At 42.3% G+C, this 19,775-nt stretch overlaps 1 protein-coding gene across 1 annotated transcript; it reads right to left on the bottom strand.

The window, feature by feature from the left end:
* Positions 1–959: 959 nt before the first annotated feature.
* Positions 960–17,095, bottom strand: enc1 (ectodermal-neural cortex 1). The gene is made up of 3 exons (XM_058617303.1): positions 16,727–17,095; positions 8,917–10,732; positions 960–4,005 (listed from the first exon to the last, which is right to left on the bottom strand). Exon 2 carries the CDS (start codon positions 10,724–10,726, stop codon positions 8,951–8,953), a length of 1,776 nt encoding a protein of 591 aa, XP_058473286.1. The 5' UTR covers positions 10,727–10,732; positions 16,727–17,095; the 3' UTR covers positions 960–4,005; positions 8,917–8,950.
* Between the last annotated feature and the right edge of the window lie 2,680 nt (positions 17,096–19,775).

Below are 19,775 nucleotides of genomic sequence, written 5' to 3' on the forward strand. Positions count from 1 at the left end.
CTAGAATGTGTGGTTATACCTGGGATTGTGTTTTTTTACATCTTAAAAATGATGATTATCACTATTCCCTTTGCCAGATGTTGGTCTTCCTGTGTGTTTCGTTTCACCCCTGCATCACACGTGTGTGAAAGGTCTATATTCTCTTTACTATTCGTAGAATTACTATTCTACTATCTCTATGTATCTCTTACTTTAGTGTTTTAGTGTTGCACCGGGAATTATAATGGAATTTGCACTGGTGCCAAATTGAAGCAGCGTGTTGCCGATAACGCTGACTGGAGCAAAAGCCGATAACAAGCCACGTGCACTGCAGTGTCATTTGACCCGAGAGTTAATCCCCATTAAACACATTCCCGCAGGTCTAAACCCCATTTAAACCTGGGATTTAGATTTTTTGACCAGTGGGAATGGGGTATAATCGGGTGATGTTATAATTGTTACAAACTGCTGGTGAGCCGCTTCTGCGCTGCATACATCACTGGAGAAAGGTGTGAGATGGGGGGCGTAGGAAGTGAGAGGGGAGGCAGGCCGACGAGGGAGGGAGGGAGGGAGGGAGGGAGGAGGAGGAGAAGAGCGAGAGGTGCTTTTTAAGATTTCATGTTCTCCTCCAGCCCCCACAGTTTGCAGATAAAGGTTGCCGTTGCCAAGGTGACTTGACAGAGAAAGGGAAAGTATCTGGCTGTGTTTCTCCTGTTCTTGTGCAGGAAGCTTATAGGAGCCAGAGGCATAGATAAGATGATTTCAGTCCCTCCTCCACAGAACAAAAGCTGTACGCATGATATACTGCCTTAAATACCTCAGGACTCTCTGGCTCCTGCATTCACTCCAAAGCTGCCTAAATATGTGAAACATGCAGTAATGAGAAAGCGCCCTGTGCTGCATTTCTCGGCCAAATCTGCACCCATAAATTACCTCCACACTGATGACACAGAGGCAGCACTTTGTACAGTCAAGAGGAAAAAACTCTTATGTTTATTAGCCATGAATTTCACATTGTGAAAAAAATCACATGTACAAAATAATGCCATTAAAAATAGAAATTAAACTCTTACATGACAAAAAAAAGGAAACGAGGAGAGATGCACACAGACAGTGGCGTTGTCTCATTTACGTCATTACATGAAGTATGATACTGTGCTCCAGCGTGAGCCAGCTGGATTTCCAGATAAAAACAGAGAATAAGACAAGGGCAAGAGTAGAAATGGGAAATGCCACTCGGCAATTAGAAGGGAATTGAAGGGGCATTCATTACTCACTGTTGTCAGGGTAACTCGTGCTCAATGGGAAAGAAATGCTCTTATCTGATTGGAGGAGCCCGAGGCTCTGCGTTCAATGGTTGGAGGAGGTCAACAATATGGAGGCACAAAGGTCTCCGCAGAAGTCCACCAACTGCTATTTAACAGGATGGACTCTTGGGTGGCTTTAAAGGGGCTGAGCAGGAATTTCCAAGGATCAGATTTGATTTGACGCCACAAGGAAGGACATAAATGAAGACACACATTGCACTGAAGCATTACCGCTTACATTGAAATTCAATGAATCCATTAATATTCAATTGTAAAATGTTCAATGTTCAGGTCACATGAAGTCACAAATAGAGACAAAAACACTGATTAGAGTTACCAAGAGTTTTTATGGATCTTCTTGATTTTTGTTCTTTAAGAACTTGCAGTTTTTTTTTTCCCTTTTATTTTTTCATGTGATGAAAAGCACTGCGGTGTCTGCCCTTATCAATGCACAGTTTGCTGGGTTCAAGTCCTTCTTCGCTAAACGGCGAAAACAACGGAGGCTTAACACCCTAAAGAGTCAAATTAGCATGTGGCAGTCTCCTCCAGCTGTCCCCAAAGGACAGCTGCACAGACCGCCACTGCATTCCTAACCGTGTCAGGGTCACTCTCTGATGTTCCCGATAGTTACTGAGTCACATACCGCACTGTTCCCGCCGCGTGATCAGTTACACAGCAACTTCCTGTTTGGACGGAACCGTTTGGGCCCCAACAGGCAAGTCAGGCTACATCCATACAACTAAGTTTTCATTTCACAGTGTCCATAAGGAGACGCCTCACATCACTGGGCATGTGCATGCTGACGTCAAAAGGATAGGCAAGTCGGGGGGCTAATAAGAAGCGTTCAGGAAGTGAATGTGGATAACTGTGGAAATTGTCATCTAGCGACTTTGCTGGTTGCAAAAAGAACTCCATTTGAACGGAAATCTGTGATAAAATGAGCCGACTTCAAATTTAATGGTTGAGCCACTAGATTCAGGTCTTCTTCAACAGCACATGATGTCACATTTGTAAATTACAATCCCATCTAGAGGAATATAGATAATAAAACATGACACATATGAATGAATGGAGCCGGCAGTATTTTTCATTTTGGGGGGCCTCTGAAACACCAGGTTAATGTGGACAGCAAGTGTGTCCAGAGGGTAAGAGATGCATTTTCAAAAGTCAACAGAGTAGTATGGATGTAGCCATAGGTTCTGACCCGGGTCACATTAAAGAAAAGAAGAGGAAAATGACTCATTTCTTTTAACCCAGTACTTCTTTGGGCAGTGACCATGTGGCCTCCACTGTTTTACATCATCAGAGCATTTCTTCCTCTTCCATCTATTCTCTGACAAGCTGCACTTGTTGTTTCTCCTGGGAAAGACTGAACTGTGCAAAATGTAGCACAACTGAGGTAAAAAAAAAAACTAAAAAAAACCGACATGTCCATGCATGACAAAACCCATACATATAGTACATTCACGTATGAATGCAGGCAGAGAGGAAATAAATAGGATTAAACATACACAAGAGCGTAATCTTCATATAAATTAAGACTACATTGCAGCGAGTTTAAAAAGTAAATGTTTAGTTCTCAGTTAAAGATTAAGGTGACAAGATTTCTGTGACCATAGAGAAGAGTTCATGCCAGAATCACAATGAGTGGACATGCTCGAAATAAAGGCTTTACCTATGACTCAGCAAGCGAGCCGCTGCTTCGATGTGAAGAACAGACGCACTCTTGTGCAGCGTTAAATATACAGCTGAATTTAACAGTGAGTGAATCCAAACACGGGAAACTGCCCCCTGTGTACAGTAGCTTCATTCGCCAAACACTCAGTAGAGGTTAATGTGTGGCTGCAAAACAGCAAACCTGTAAGGTCATGACCCAACCCTTCAGGCACATTGGCCCCCTCTACCCCCCACGTCATCTCACACCAATCCGTGCGACAGTTTCCCTCCGTCCTCCTCAACTTCAGCTGGTGTTGGTCGTCAACACCTCGCGGCTTGCAGTGACAGCAAACGGCCAAAGCCTTCATGAGAGGAACACTCAAGAGCTTTTGCTTCTGTGCATGAGCTGTAAACAAGCACGCATTTGCAGGAAAAGAAACAAAAGAAAAAGAAAGAAAACGTCAATCAAAAAAGCTTATTAGAGGACAGACGGGGATATTTGCTCCTTCATTGTGCCTTTGTGGATCAGCTGTATTCAGTAAAAACTGAGTTTTCGTCCTGTTCTTTGGCACACCAATCACTGCGTTCTCCCTCTCTCAATCAAAATGGGACATTCATCATGCTCTACATCGCAGTCGCCATAAGAAAAAGCTTTTTTTTCTATTATTATCATAGAGGATAAAGGCATTAATACAGAGCCTCACAAGCCTGCCATGACTACAATGGGGAAAATGCAAGTTGCGTACAACGTTTGCAGTCCTCATATGGCAGCATGAAAGCCAGATATGCTGGAGATGTAGACAAGGTTTGCGCCTCACATAACAAGCAGCAGTTGGTTTGGTTTGTTTGCATGAGTTTCTGTACAGTATGTCCCATCTTCCCTCTCAGTAAAAAGACATGACATCATTCGGGTGAAGTGTCCAGCTCTGCTCCCTGCGTCGCCGCAGCATCAGAAATGAACGTAGGTGGGTCTGTACATCACTGCTCAAATGTCTCTTTCAGAGGAAGAGGATGTGTGCTTCTTCACAGTTGGAGTCCAGTGGATGATGCAAAATGGGTACATCTGGGAAAGAGAAAAGAATGATACGTTACACATATGCCTTTTTCTTATCCTTATGGGTATAAGAGGAAGCAATGCTAATGCTGAACAACCTCAAAGTCAGCTTATGGTTTTCTCTCTTTAAAAGAGGTGAATTTACAGATGCTTGGTTGCATCCAATCGACTCATGTACCTGCGTTTGATTAAATATGACACAGTCCAACGCCAACACAAAGTGCTGCCTCAATAATCACCACAAGATGAAAGAAAGAACGTGGGCATCACACGTTTATTTCAGAGCTGCTATATTCACGTGTTTTGTTAAAGTGTCTGCTGTGCATCTGCTGCTGGACCCAAAGACTTGTTGAATCATTTAACTCTGTTTCCCCCGGTTCAGTCCGTCACTTTTTGCCAGCATCGTACTTCCCCTTCATCTCACAAAACATCTAACACCTAAGTGCATTTTACTCTCCATCTTTTCCTTTGACTTTTGAAGAACTTACTTCAGTCTAATTTAACGCTCCAACACTAACATTTTCACTCAATTTTCACTCTTTTGACGATTACCAGCTAATCCAATTCGAACTTGATTCACTATAGATTAGATTTGACATTGTTGGAGGACTTACAGCACATGTAACAAGTGAACAAACAACCATGAAGGCCTCTTTCTACCTGTGTAGCATACTGGTTTGGAAATAAACATCATGTTTGACCTATCAAAGTGAACAATTCACACTCTCAACATCCTATGTGTCTTTTTATGGAGTTGTCTGAATAAGAAATTAGCCATTTAATTTTTTTTTATTTTTCAACATAAATTATGCTCTGGATCCACCTGCTGTTCACATTTCCCTGTTGTTTTAAAGGCCTGAAGAAAAATAAATTAGAAAACCCCCGCTATCTGTTTTTGTTTCGCTTTAGTGTGGAGAGGCACAAGTGGCGACATGTGGAAACAGTGACACTATTACCCACATTCATGATCGGTTCTTATCAGCCACAACTCAACGAACAGCTGTGAGCAAAAAAAAACACCGGTAAACACTGCGGTTTCACCTTGTCATCGACCTCATAACATAAATCTCTGTTCTGCCGTTTCACCATTGTTGTTTCTTCTTAGTAATTCTTCTTTCTGAAACTAAGCAACCAACGTAGTATAAGGAGAGAATCAACTTCCTGCTGTGGGAAAAGAGAACTTGGCTTGTGATCGAAGGATTGCTGGTTCGAGTCCCTGCCAGGTTAAGGGTTGGGGTACCACTGAGCGAGGTACCCAATCCCCATTGCTCATTGCTAATTGGACAATCTAAATTGACCCCCAGCCACATGGAGGCCACATCCAGTGTACTCCGTGAGCCAGTCCCAAGCCCAGATAAATGGGAGGGCATAAAAATCTCTGCCAAAAGAAATGTGCAGATCATCCGCTGTGGCGACCCCTAGGGAGGGAGAAGCCTAGAGACAAAAAAATCAATAAAATAAAGTATGCAAATTTGCAAAAAATGCTGGATGTAGCCGAAAAACAAGCTCCATCTGTGCCCCCCACCCTTAAAATTAAAATTTGCCGGGCCACTGTCACTGCGTCCTTGGCTTAATGCCACTCGGTCACGGTTGTGATTGTTTTTGAGGAAATGCAAACACGCCTGATTGTTTTTCCCCTCCTCCAGCAGACTGATAATTGCAGCCAGATCATTTTCCATGTCTGACACAGCACTGAGCGGAGATACGAGACTAAAGCTTGGCTAACAAGCTGCTGACTGTGGTCTCATGTTCATTGGTAAGTTGGTTTTCCACTTATGCTTTTGGCATCAACGTGAATAGGCACATCCCTCAAAATATTGTTATATTCCTTTTAACACTGAGCACATCGCATACACAGTTCATTCTTTTCACTGGAAACGCTTCAAACTGCCAAACTGCCATGGGGAGTGGAAACCAGATGAAGCTGATCAGGTTACGTGAGCTCAGTGTATGAAGAGACAGAGAATTATTTGTAGCGGTGCTACATTTATTTATTTAGTTCTTGTCCTTGGATTAGCTGGCAAATGTCAGACAATACATCAGTGAGGGGTTTGGAGGCAAGCTGTTGTGTCTAAGGCAATTATCGGAGTTTGAAAGTTACATTTCAAGCATAGTTTAGTTCATACTGCTGAACAATGGTCTACTTATTGTGTAATTATCTTTTTTTTAATGGCTTTTTCTTACCCTGATATGGGTTCATTAACATCACTCAATATATATTTTTTGGGTTCCATCTGTATCACTGTGCCCTCACTATAAGCTTTCCAAAGGAAAAAAAAAAACTTTAAAAGAGGGACTCTTTTACTTGAGACAAGTAAGAATTGTTCCCCTGGGAGAAAGTTCTCTTTTTCTCACACAGCTACAGTCTCTGTCTGTGAGGTCTAACATACTTCCTTCCCCTTTTATTCCTTAACAGTCAGCCTTCTTTTCCATTCCTTCGCAGTTTGTCTTTTCGGCGAGTTCAGTGAGTAGACTGTCAGTTGCCATGACAGGCAGGCACACAAAAAACAAATTCTGTATTAAATTAGTGGTAGGATTATATCCTTCACTGAGCACTGTGTTGCACTGGCTTAGATTACGTTCTCATCTATCTCTTTCAGAAATAGGTCTGTGACAAGAAAGGGAATAATAAGTCCTCAGACATATTTCATGCAGTAGAGAAGAGGGACATCACAGTGTTAGAGCAGGGAAGCTGCTCTGAGCTGTTTCCTGACTTTGTTGGATGAGAGAACATGTTGTTCTGGACAACTGAGGAGCACAATTATTATAACAAATACAGTAAAATCAACAAGAATGGTTGTATTTGTTGTGGGAGGATTCTGTGATGTGATTGGAACCCTGGAGTCAGCAGTCAAACCTGATCTTTCTGCATCCTGCTGACTCCAGGGTTCCAATCCTACACATGCTCCACATACGTCTGGACTGCTTATCATCAGAGCAGAGGAGCAGGCTTTGGATGAGGCTGAGATGTAGCTACAGGAGACCATTGAGTTCAACAGTCACATTTAGAGTGAGACCAAGGATTAACATCCACATCCATCTGATACAGTTTCACACCTAAAATGAGACTGGAAATGTTGTTGGCTCCATTTTTTAAAGCTGGAGTTTGTAATTGTTGGTGTTCCGCCTCTATTTTCGCCTTTGTAATCAGTCAAAATGAACTGAAAATGGGCTCTGTCAAGCAATACTATCAGACCTGGCAGGGACTACAGCCATTTATCCTTCGAGAGCAGTAGAATTCAGTTGTGAAACTTTGCGTGGGCTCTTTGTGTTTTCAGTAATAATTCAACATCTGTGCCACTGTCTCACTTAACTTGTGCAATGTTGCCGTTACCTCCATTTATCTTGATATAAAACAATATACTTCCTTTATGCAGCACGGAATGTAGCCAGGGGTCGTGAGATTTAAAATCCACTATACTGAGAAACATAGAGAGATTTGCATGGAGCTGATAGACTTAATCAGCTATCTGTAAACTAAGTTACATACTGAAGTTTTATGTCCACCCTGGACTGACAGAAACTGACATTTTTGAAGCTTATGACACAAATTGCAGTTGCTTTCTTTCTCGTAGTATTCTCTAAAATTAAGTGAACAGCTGCTCTTGTTTACACTGGCACACCCATATCCAATGTACGGAAATAATTGCAATTTCAATTTCCATGTGTGTCATTATGGATGCAGATTATTTCTGATAAAGAGTTGAAACACATGTCTGGACACAGATTGTTTCCATTTACAACGAAAACATAGTTGTGTGGATGCAGCCCATGACTGTAAAGGATGACGTATGTCTGACTGGGTTCTGGTGCGGATAGTTGGGGGGGGGGGTTTCATTTCACACTTTGACACAACTCTCAGTCACCTCCACTCGCAACTGATGAAGAATGGCTTCCAGCACTGCCTGAGTCAGCGGCTGCCTCCCACTCAACCAGTGTTAAGAACCATAACCTCAACAAAAGAAAGGCGAATGAGAGTGGATTAGCCTCGCCAGGGTGTCATAGCCTGCTGGTGTGTGGCTTGTATAATTGGCAGACCCCCTTTTGCCTCTTAGAGAGATTTCCCCCACAGGAGCCATAAAAGTATCCCATTCTCTTTCAATTACCTTCTCTGTCCTTCAGCCCATCCCCATAGCCACATAACTCAGTTAACTAATGCACACAAACCCCTATCAGTCCCACACAGGTCCATCCTCCCTCTCCCCTCTCTCTTCTGCAGAGAAGACTCTACCTTTTCTATCAGAAAATCTGAACATTTGAATGCCTGAGTGGCATACGATGTCAAAGTTAGTGATATCCAAATGTTTATTTATTTATGTTTTTTGTTGTATGTGTGTAGTAATTTGTAGTTAATATTGATAACAATTTAACTTTACAATTGGAAACTATGTTGCCAAAGTTAAAGGTTGACTAAAGATTTTGTTTTGGTGAAGTGTTTGTGTGGAACAAAGATAAAGACAACTAATATCCGATACTAATACTAAACAGCAGTACCAAACTGATTGGACTAAAATGTAACAAAGCAAATGTGTTTCACAGATAGTTTTGTTAAAATTAAAAAGTGAACGCATCAAAGTCTTTGAGGAGTAGCACTCATGTTGGACAGTTGACAAAGTAGAACCAGCAGAACTGACTCTTATATTCCAGACATTTCCCCTCTGTGTTAAATCTGGCAGTGACATTATCCACATTTCAGAGATTTAGGTGTAGCCTCAAGCTAACAAGCATCAAATGCAGTTGAAGAGTGTGTTTGATTATCTCACTGCTTTCTAGCTCTGCTTCACAGTCCTAGATTTTTTCCACTTTTTTCCACACGCTGTGGTTCTTCCCATGACATATGAACCGACTTTGATAATGTCAAAGTTTGTGGATTAAATTATTTTCAGACAAATAAAGATAAACATGTGAAGTCAAACAAACCTTATGAAAATGGTGTAGGCTGAGAGTTTGTGGCTCAAGCAGGCAGATGTTTCCAGGTGCTGACGAAAGCAGTGGGAATGAGCGAGTACGGCACAGTAGTGATGCTGTTCCAGGCATCCAACGTTGGGTCATAGCAGTCCAGAGTTTTACATCGTTGTGTGCCAAAGTATCCACCCACCACATACAGTTTGTTCCCAGACGCTACAGCCTGGCAGCTCATCCGTTTGGCTGTCACGTCGCCCACTTTAGTCCACTGATAGCTCTCGCTGCTGAATTTATAAGCCGAGCATGCTGAGAACTCTGTATCCCCACCCATGACAAAGATCTGGTTTCCCAGCACAGCGGCAGCTGTGTAACGCCATGGTTGTGGGCAGGACGCAGGCACAGTCCATCGGTTCTCCTGCGGATCGTAGCACTGCACCTTGGGCAGCTTGTCGTGGGTGACACTGGTTCCTCCAAAGGCGAACAGCTTGAGCTTGACGCTGACCACTGCGGCGTTGCTCACGCCTTCTCTCAAAGGAGCCACCATGGTCCACTTGTTTGCTACTGGGTCAAACTGCTCCACCTGTTTGAGTGACACCGATGGTGATGCTGGGAGGCAGCCAGTCGCTGCAGTGTGACCTCCTACCACGTAGAGGCAGTGTTTTAGCTCTGCAGAGCCATGGCCAAACCTGGCGATGAGCATTGGCGCTGCTTTGGACCATTCCTCTTGGACAGTGTCGTAGACCCAAACATCTTTAGACACACCGTTCTCTGAGCCTCTTCCACCGGTGATGTAGACCTTACAGCCTATGGCACAGGCACTGAACTCCTTCCTCGGGCTGGGTATGTCAGCTTTGGGGATAATCTCTTTGGCCTTCTGGTCTACCAGGTACAACTTGTCACACATGAAAGTCTGCCCTCCTAGAAGAAACAGAGCATGGCTGGTTTTTCTTGGTCGAGCACATGGGCTGTTAACAACCCCATCATTCTGCAGGATCTTCAGCTTACAGCGGATAGCTTCGTCAACCAGCTCCTTGCTCTTGGCCTGGGCATTGATCAACTCTTCTGTTGAAACGTTCTCCATCAGAAAGATGGCAGGCAGCAGAGCAAGGCGGACCGTTCTCAGAAGCTCTGGAAGGTGGTTGTGCCTCCTTTCTAGGTCATAGTTGATCCAGTTAAGGGCAGCTTCATAAACCAGTCTCTCATCCTCGGTCTCCAGCTCCTCGTGTGACAAAAGCTGCACCACCATATCTTTGGGCAATTGGAGGAAGTCCTCTGTCTTGCAAATAGCAGGGAAGTTGCTGAGGCACATGCCCCAGGAGAGCTCTGACAGCTTGGTACACTGATGGGCATCAGACAGCAACAGCATGCCAAGACAGTTAGACGGGTGAAGGTTTCTCTCTAGGAATTCAGCACACGCATCACGGATATCCTGAAACTCCAACATGTCCCCGGCTTCCAGCAGTGACTCTGCGTTCTCCTCATTGATGACCACACGTGATGAGTACGCATAATCCAGCAGGAGCTCTAAAACCTCCGGGTGGATGGAGTCATGGAAGTTGACCTCGCTGGCCTGGCTCTCCCTCAGTCCACCACTGAACATGGCCTCAAAGTAGCGGCTGCAGGCAGCCAGCACGGCACGGTGGCAAGGGAAGGAGCGGCTGCCGGCATGAAGCAGGACATCTGTGAAAAGCCTTTGCTGCCTCAGTGAGTTGAGGTGCATGAGGACACTGTCGGCATAGGAGGACTTGTGGAACAGGTAGATGTTCATAGAGCCAGTGCTGGCTCTAGATTTCCGGTTCTCATGGACACACACGGACATTTTCATTGAATCCTGGGAGAGAAAAGACAGGAAGAATCTCTGTTTAACATACAAATCAAAATACAGCAACAATAGCAGTAAAATGTCACTAGAATTTATCACCATCATTCTCCTGCACCACCATCAATCTGTTCATTTTTCAAGTATGTGACATTTTATGATTTGTAATGTATGTAAATGAAGTTGGAAAGATTTAAATCTCTCTTCATTATTTTCATTGTCCATACCAAGTGTAATATATGTTATGTCCTTTTATCATTGAACACATTTAAATATGACATTTTTGAGATGTCAAGTCATATGTATAAAATATTATGTTGCTACGACAATTATATGTATCATTATTTAAACTGCTGGTCCTCAGATGAATTATTAAAAGCAGATTTCGTTGTAGTGCGTTATATATGCTTACGTTACACCCTGTGACCATCATTTCATGATTCACTCAAAGGTGAAATATTACTATATCCAGCCCTAATATCCATAAAATGATTAATGAGTGCATTTTGAAGGGTACTCCAGACCTTTCTAAGAAATACGAAGACATTTAGGGGGTCAGTGAACGATTAAAAGTACTAGTAACATCTGGCGGTTATGAAGGTCAAATAGATAACAAGTCTCTTCTCTTCAGAGAGCAGAGTGCTTTTCCACTTTCATCTCTGAGCAGTAATAATCCCCCTTTTGTCTCAATGCCATGATTTATAGGAGAAGAGGAGAGAAACTGAAAGTGGGACTCTTTTTAAGCTTCTGAGAATTGCGCTGAATTTACTCCACTCTAACCCTTACAGAAAGTCACAGCTCCCATCCTCACTGTCCTTGCTCTGTCCTCGCTCAGGGCTCAATTTCATTCCACCCAATTTCAAGGCATGACAAGATCCTCCAGCACTGAATTTCCAGAGATACTGAATCCCCGTCTGTCCTGGTAAATCCACAGCTGACAGATTCTTTGAGCAGACTGCTCCAGAGGTGTTCATAATCTGACAGTAAACCTAACCTTAAAACACAGATAATACTCCACTCAAGCAGATGGAGGTTGTAGCTGTACTGGCAGTGTTTGTAGCTTTTCCAATTGTGTTACCTGCAATAATAAAGGTGTTTCAAGGCAAAGTTGTTTTCCTTAAAAGGTCGGTGGGAGATTGTTTTCTAGAGCATTTTTTACTGTATTGCTTAAAATCCTCAACCCGATTGTAACCAATTAATTAATGCATTGTCACAAAAATGTCAGTCACCTGTGGAACAGACTCTGTTACAGGCCCGTAAAAACACTATCCATGAACCCCTCTTCATGCACTAATCACGCCTGCTCAGAAGACAACACCAGAGCTTATGCTAGCTTGCTAAAAGTTCAACGAGACACAAGACATTTGCAGCAATTTTATTGCAGAAAAGGTTCCAACAACAGGTGTTGGTCGCAAACAAAAGGCCGTTTTTGGCCGCAAAGTGCCCTGTTTCTACTGGACAGGTGGGTTAACTTCATGTCCTTATGATCTTTTGGGAGTATTTGTTGTGTTTTTGGCATCACGTTGTCGTTTGAACCACAAATATCCAAAAAAGGTTGGCGTCACCGAAAAGTACAGAAGTTACAGACGCTTGTGAATCCGTGTTCAGTGTGCGTTCCTGTGCTCTGAGGGCATAGCTTCAGAGGGGAGTCTAAAATTCAAAAAGTAGCATGCTCAAACAGTTTTTCCAGGCTCTCCAACCCTTCATTTAAATCCATATCCTCACACAAACATTGTGTGTTTTTCTCTTCATATAAAGAAAGCTTCTACACGAAAGCTTGTCAAGATCACAATCCATCGTAGCTGAGTGAGGTTGAGTTGGCCACAGTGGGCACAGTTTCACTGTCAGTGAGTAAAGTTCTTCAAACCTCCAGGTGGTGAGGTTTTGATCATTCAAAAAAAAGGATTTTCACATCAACACTTTGAGACCTCAAAAGTTCCCAGGTGTCATAAATAATTTGTCTGCAACCAGGCCACTAAGGACGGTTTCTATTTTCCTCAGGTTGCATCATCTGCTCCAAAAATCCTCAGACTGCTGTCTCATGAACAGACAACAAGGCCTGAACGCTGCAGGTGCAGATAAAAGAAAACTCCTGTGTAGTTTTCTGTCGAGAGGTCTCACTCACACCTTTAGCTTCAACACAGCTGTATTTTTTTTATTGTCACAAGTTCCAGGAACACGACAGACACCCAGGCTGGATGTTGTGTTGCCAATGCAAGTGTGAGAAACACAAACATGCAAACATGTTTGATGACAAAACTGCAGCCCCTTTATATACTTTACCTTGTGTCCTCGCCTTCTTAAACAGGAGAGTAAAGCAGAATACATGTATACTAAAACTGTGTGTGTGAATCCAGGGGGTGTATAATTATTTGGCAAAATTTCGTGCCTATGCGTGTATCTGTTCCAATGTGTCTAAATCGATATGGCAGCAAATGCTGTGATGGTAGTCTTGAGACTACCATCACAAGTAGTAGAAGTACATCACCGAAAGTGCAGAGTGGACAAAAGCCAGTGGGTGGCAGCAGTTTTGCTGTTTAAGGTAAATAAAGCAGATTTTGTAGGAAATACCAAGCCCAATAACTGCCAGGCATTGTGTGTGTATTTGGCCAGATGGTGGAATGTGCTCTTAGTTTTTTTGCAAATGGATGATTGAAGAAGACAATGATGATGAACTTGATTGCTTGTTTTGAGAAGAAAAAGTCACAAAAAAGTCCTGATTTCAAAGCCAGTTGACAAAGAACCTTATTGTACCACCACTGCCACCTATAGGGATGGAGTGGAATGGAATGTAGAATCAGTTAAGCAAGTATGGAATGCCAGACTGCTAAAAACCCGGATTTTATTATTATAAATTAACCTTTAATCATCTTATTGGAGTTTGAAACAAGGAAAGAAAGGCAAGACCTTAAAGGCAAACTCTCTAAATTAGCCTTTTTTAAAGTGGAAAAATATTGGGAATTCCACTAATTAATTTCAGCAATAGAACACACTCCTGTTACTATGTCGTAAAAGATTGTGTCCATTTTCCACTTTGGTGATATAAGTTTGCAAGCCCATATAATGGCCTCAGTTTGACTCTCTGTGATCTGTGTTTACTCACTTTCTTGCCCTGGGATAGATGAGACGATTGATACCACACATGCACGTCCTAAACATAAAGCTACAGCCAGCGGCCTGTTGGCTTAACTTATGACTTATGATGAAAGCTGTATGTATACAAACAGTATATATAGCGTTCCAAGTCACAGAGTCGTATTTCACAATAATAATAAGAGGGAGAACATTATTCATCACAACTTAATTAAATGCGAAACCAACCGCAACTTTGGTTCAGCAGGATTTATTGCATTCCAGCACTGACGAAACCAGCAGCCCGTCATCTTCTGGCCTCTGGCTCAATTTTAATGAGACTGTCCTCGCCTTTCCTCTCACCTGCACGGCACATTCCATACACACACACACATGCACTCAGACACTGTACAGTAAGCGGAGGTTTTATGTGGCATGATCTTGATCCGAATAAATTAAAGCAGTAAACCTGTGAGATTTAGGATCTACCTGCACTAACCATTAGCATATTGATATATATGTAACCTTCAGTGGTCCAGGTCTGTGGCTCAGTCACCGACAGCTTGATGTACACCTTGATTAGTCCATCAGGAACATGATCAAGGAAGGTGATTACTTACAGAATCTAAACCTGCAGTTTTCTTTTCTTTTCTTTTAAATTATTTAATAAGAGAGTTAATATAAATAAAAAAACAAAGGCTTCTTTCCTGAATCACATGTCACTGTTGCTGCCCTTTGGCCACTCTGTTGTTTCAGTGTTCTAACGTCTCCACTGAAAGCATTCTTCTCCGGAATGACTCAAAGAGACACCGTTTCAGCTCACCTTGATGAAAACAAAGGGATGACACAGCCTTTTCTCTCAGAAATGTCAATAGGTTGCCCACGAAAGAATGTCTTCATCTATTCAACCATGCCGTACAATTGCATACCGCCCTGCAAACTTCTCTGCTCACTCGTACATGCAGCAAGTGCAGGAGAGGTGGAGGAAGAGGGAAGAGCAGCAAACCACATTCTCATACCATTTGCATTTTAAAGGATAAGGCCTGGATTACCAAGTCAGCCTGCAGCTCCTGAAACTCCTTTGTTCATGCATTTGTAATTTAAATGGGACTTTGTCCTTTGTTTCACATTTAGCTGCACCCAACATTTGTGCAGCACAGATTTTATGACTCAAATGTCTCAAATCTCTATCAATGACAACTATCACACATTTCACATGTATGGATATGTATATTGTATATTTTTTTATATATCGACTGTCAGTTTGTTGCACTGTAACATCCTGAAAACAGGATGTTGGGAAAATCAGATTACTTATCAGATTATTACACAGTATTACATCGCTGCGGCTGTTGATGGGAAACAGGTTGCAGTGACACTGTAAACATCCTGAGTGCAACATGTTGCTGCTAAATCCCAGATGACACACATTCAAAAATCCGCTGTGAAACGGAGTTTCGATCCAGCATGAGCAGTAATAAATATAAAGTAACTATCCTCAAGTGAAAGTACATATTAAAAGAACACAATATACCTGTTGCCATGATTATTATGATAGAATGGCGTGTTCTGTTTTTGCCTTCAGTGACTTCTCTCCCTTTTTCTCTGGCGAGTGTACGCAGCATTTACATTGTTTGCCTTCCACCGGTAACAGTGTCAACACAGTGGCTTTACATGCACCTTGTAATGTATGACAATACACAATGAAAATATCAAATAAACACAGGAAAAATAAGTCTCCTTCAACCAAAATTCACAGGAGTGTCTGTCTACGAGGAAAAAGTAAAAAGGGTGTGACCTTTTTTTCTCTTTGCTTTTAAGAGGCTGATTGATCACTTGTGAAATCGCCCCAAAGCAAAGCACTGGTGTCAATAATTATCAGCGACCGGTGTCCTTGGGATTGCAGTCTGTCCACGGCCTGTGATCACTGTCACAGCATAGTTTCTGTCACAGTAACAGTGTCAGTACATTCCAGTCCTCTGTGCTCCTGGAGCAAGACGAGATGCCATCAGTGAGTATGTGGATGACGGTGCGAGCTGTCATCCCCATGAACTCTCTCACAGAGAGCACACAAGCTGGAAGTGCACTCTATATGCCACAACAATAAAGAATATAGGAGGGGAGGAGGGGAAAGAAGGAAGAAAGGGAAGAAAATGAGTCTCTGGACTGGCTGCGGGCCTGACTGGCTGCACTGACTGTTTAAAATCATTGCCAGGTGTCCACAGTCAACCATGGACTGCAGGAAGAAGGATGGGAGGGGAGAGACTTTAAAAGTAAACAACAGGCTCATTGGCCAAGTGAATAAATCTGCCATTTGTGTGTAGGGGGGGAGAAAAATAATTAAACAAGCTGCAAAACAAGAGAGCAGAACGGGCAACTATTGATCTACAAGTCTGCATCAATCTTCATCCAAATCAAACAAATTTATAGTCTCACACACACCATCTGTGCTCTCTGTCACTCTCACACACACACACACACACATTTGAGCAGAGGATAACTGAGTTTACAACTAAGAGCCACTAAAATGACACCGCTGATCTCATTATAGCGCACGAGGAGAGCATGTCGCACCTGATGTGCACCCTGCAAACATGTGAAACATCTTGACAGCGGTGGCACAAAGCAGGAGGAGAGAGAGATGTGTGCGCGTGTGCGTGTGGATCTTGTTTTTCCAGAAAGAAATATTGAAAAGAAGCATCTCCATAGAGGTAAATAATAACAATAACAATAGCAATAACAACAATAATAATAATAATAATAACAATACTAATAAAATCATAGTTTACAGCATCACTTAATGTCAACAAAAAACTGTTCTCCATCACCGGGTGATCAGAGAGAGGATGCAGCAGCAGTGATTGCATTCTAATAATAATATAATAATAACATCATAGTAATAATAATGTTATGGATGTGGTCAGATAGATGTACCTCTTTGGGTGAAAGCAGGAGTTCAATATTGTCCGCAGTCTCCCTGGAACATGCCACTTCTGAGAGAGCCACGATGCAGGTCCTGCGCTCGGGGAGTGGACGGACTCCTCGCTTAGTTTCCGAAATGTCAAGAAATGAAGGAAAGCCCGTGCTTTTTTCTTCAGCGCGCTGGTGGGTTGTTGTTGTTGTTGTTGTTGTTTTTTTTACCTCTTACTTCCGATTCTATACATATATGTGTATGTATATGCTGACATAATACAAATGTCTATAATCAAAGCTCCGGCGGAATGGTTAACTTAAGTGTGAGGAGGTTTCCTCGTCGCGCGCTCTGCTGCTCCGCTCCTGAGTGACTGAGTGACTGCTGCTCCTCCTGCGCTCCCACTTCTCTCTCTCTCTCTCTCGCACAAACCAGTGGGTGTGTTCACAGTGGTGGGGGGGCGTCACCTCCTCGTGCAGGAAATGAAGTGCTTGATGGAGGAGAGGAGGGGGTGGGAGTTGGATATAAACAAAAATAAGTGGAGGACACACACACATTACAACTCGATGTTGATATTTAGATTCTTTAGGGTTAAAATGTTCTTTTCTTATTGTTGTTCCAAAACACCACTGTGTAACTGTGACCTTATGTTTCCACACCAGCAAGTAAGTTTGGCAAAGGCATACATGCACAAACTAAGCGAACTTGCTTTTATTTTGAAGGTTGCCCATTTAGTGGCCATCTGTTCTAAGTTCTAAAAGCCAAACTTAGTGCTTCACTTTGAATACAGAGTGCAAATTAGTACGAGGCCACTTCTGTGATTTTACTGCCCTCTTCAGGTTGAAAAAGAAAAACAAGAGTGACACTGGTTTGTTGTAAATTAGTACAACTTTAATTAATGCAATTTAAAGTGTTACAATAGTCAAGCACCAGCTACTCTGAGATGGGGGGATGGGGGTCCAATTCAGCTGAGGGCCCCATAAAGGCTTGGGCCGGCACTGGGCCCAGGGCCAATGTTTTCTTAGCAACTGAATATGAAGCCAAAACCAAAATCATGTCTTCATATTTATTTTAAATCATTTAAAGAAAAGTAACTTCACTTGTGGAGAATAACAAGTCTAAGAAAATGCTGAAAATGCTCAAACTATATCTATCTATCTATCTGTCTGTCTGTCTGTCTGTCTGTCTATCTATCTATCTATCTATCTATCTATCTATCTATCTATCTTCCAAGTCAACTGTCCCTCATTGCAGGAGACGATACACATTTACACAAACATATTTTCCTACCTTATTACTGTCCAGCATCTGTGGGATAGTATTTATATTTATTATCATTACCCATTCGGGGAATATTGGATTGGCAACTATTCTCCTTGCAAAAAAAAGAGTAAAAATGGAAGAAGAGTGAACACACAAAACATTTTTCCCAAAGTTATATTCACCGTGTCCTTGGGGTTCCACAAAGTTGTACAGGACTTAAATTAAAGAGTGAAGATTGCACATATAAAGCAACCATTATCAACCACTCATCCTTTTTTAAATGACTGTGCACATTTAGTACTTCAAGAAGCAGCTGAAATGAGCTCCACCTCGACCAATTACAACATCTGAGTTATGCTTTCATGTTAATCCGTCGGCGATAATGACCCCACACTAATAGTTGCCTTTCTACGTGATCAGCACCTTCAACTTTGATGTCGAATATTTCTTTAAGCTTTATAGGAACTGGGAAATCCCATCGGATATTGAGTGAGACACAGCATTAACATCTTTTATTAGGTCTAGTGTCGTCCACATTGCTCTCACGTGACTGCATGAAAGAGAATTAGGTTTAACGTCTCCCAGCCCATGCATGAAGATGTTATGTCTAGATTTCACGGTGTGAATGGCTTTATGGTAATACACAGCTGCATGAGCAGTCTCCATCTAAAATGGTGTTGTGTGAGAGCTGATTGTTGTTGTACACTGTTCTGAAATCAGTTCAATAAAATACACAAACCTGTGTCAGGCCGTGTTTAACAGTCGGCGCGTGATCTACGACTTTTGACTCACACATTAAAGGCTGAGTGATTGCCAGAGCTCGGGAGCTGATGGCAGATCACACACTGCCACCGTTCAGGGCGTCCAACCGACAGAACAAGTCAAACAAGATCCAGCTTTGCGATCAGGGCACAGGGAAAGTGAAGGCATTGTTTGTGCTTTACTTTAGAGCAGCCACCTCGTAAAGACACTATGGTACATATTTCAAAACAATAGGAAACCATAGGTTTGACTGAGTCACTGAAAACCCACAGAGGATGTCCTATATAGGATTATAAAGACGTTGTGGTTCTTTGGTCGGGGGAGCTGGAAATGAAGGAGTCCAATTTTATCCATGGATATTTTGTGTGAGTCACATCTGTGCTCCTTGTTGACAGCATGTCTGGCTGTGACTAAACTCTTTAGCAGACCCTTGAGACAACACTGTTGTTATTTTGTTTGTCTTTATGTGCTGTGCACTTGTGTTGTGGTGATTACATACTTCTCTCTTCCCACCAACTGTTTTTATGAGGACAGCAATTACTGTAGCTTCAGATTAGGGATGATGCAGCACACACAGGGAGAACACATTTACAGCAGCGTGGGATTCATACACATGACAAGAGAGACACCTAGTGGACATATACTGAACTCAAAGGGCAAAAAGTGCACATCTTCCCTGATACATTTCAGTTTTATACACAATTTAATTTAGTCAACCCACAACTCTTGGAGGCAGTCTACATTTAATTTATGACACTGACTTATAAGGAAGTTCCTTATAAATAAGGAAGTTACAGCAATGATAAAGCCACATATTTCTTCCTTAGTTTATCACAGCAGAAAGGTACACACCCACAACAACTGACAACCATGTGTAAGCAAAAGTATATTTTGTCGGATTATACACATTACAAATTAATAACTGGCATTGACCAGATGAGCAAACACCTCTGTATGTTTCTGTATTTATTATAAAACATGGTAAGCAGTCCCCCAGTGCAGACGTAGCAAAGCATCTTTTCTTCCTCTGTACTTCCTGTTTAAAGG

Source organism: Solea solea, chromosome 19 (genome assembly GCF_958295425.1).
Source record: "Solea solea chromosome 19, fSolSol10.1, whole genome shotgun sequence".
NCBI lineage: Eukaryota > Metazoa > Chordata > Actinopteri > Pleuronectiformes > Soleidae > Solea > Solea solea.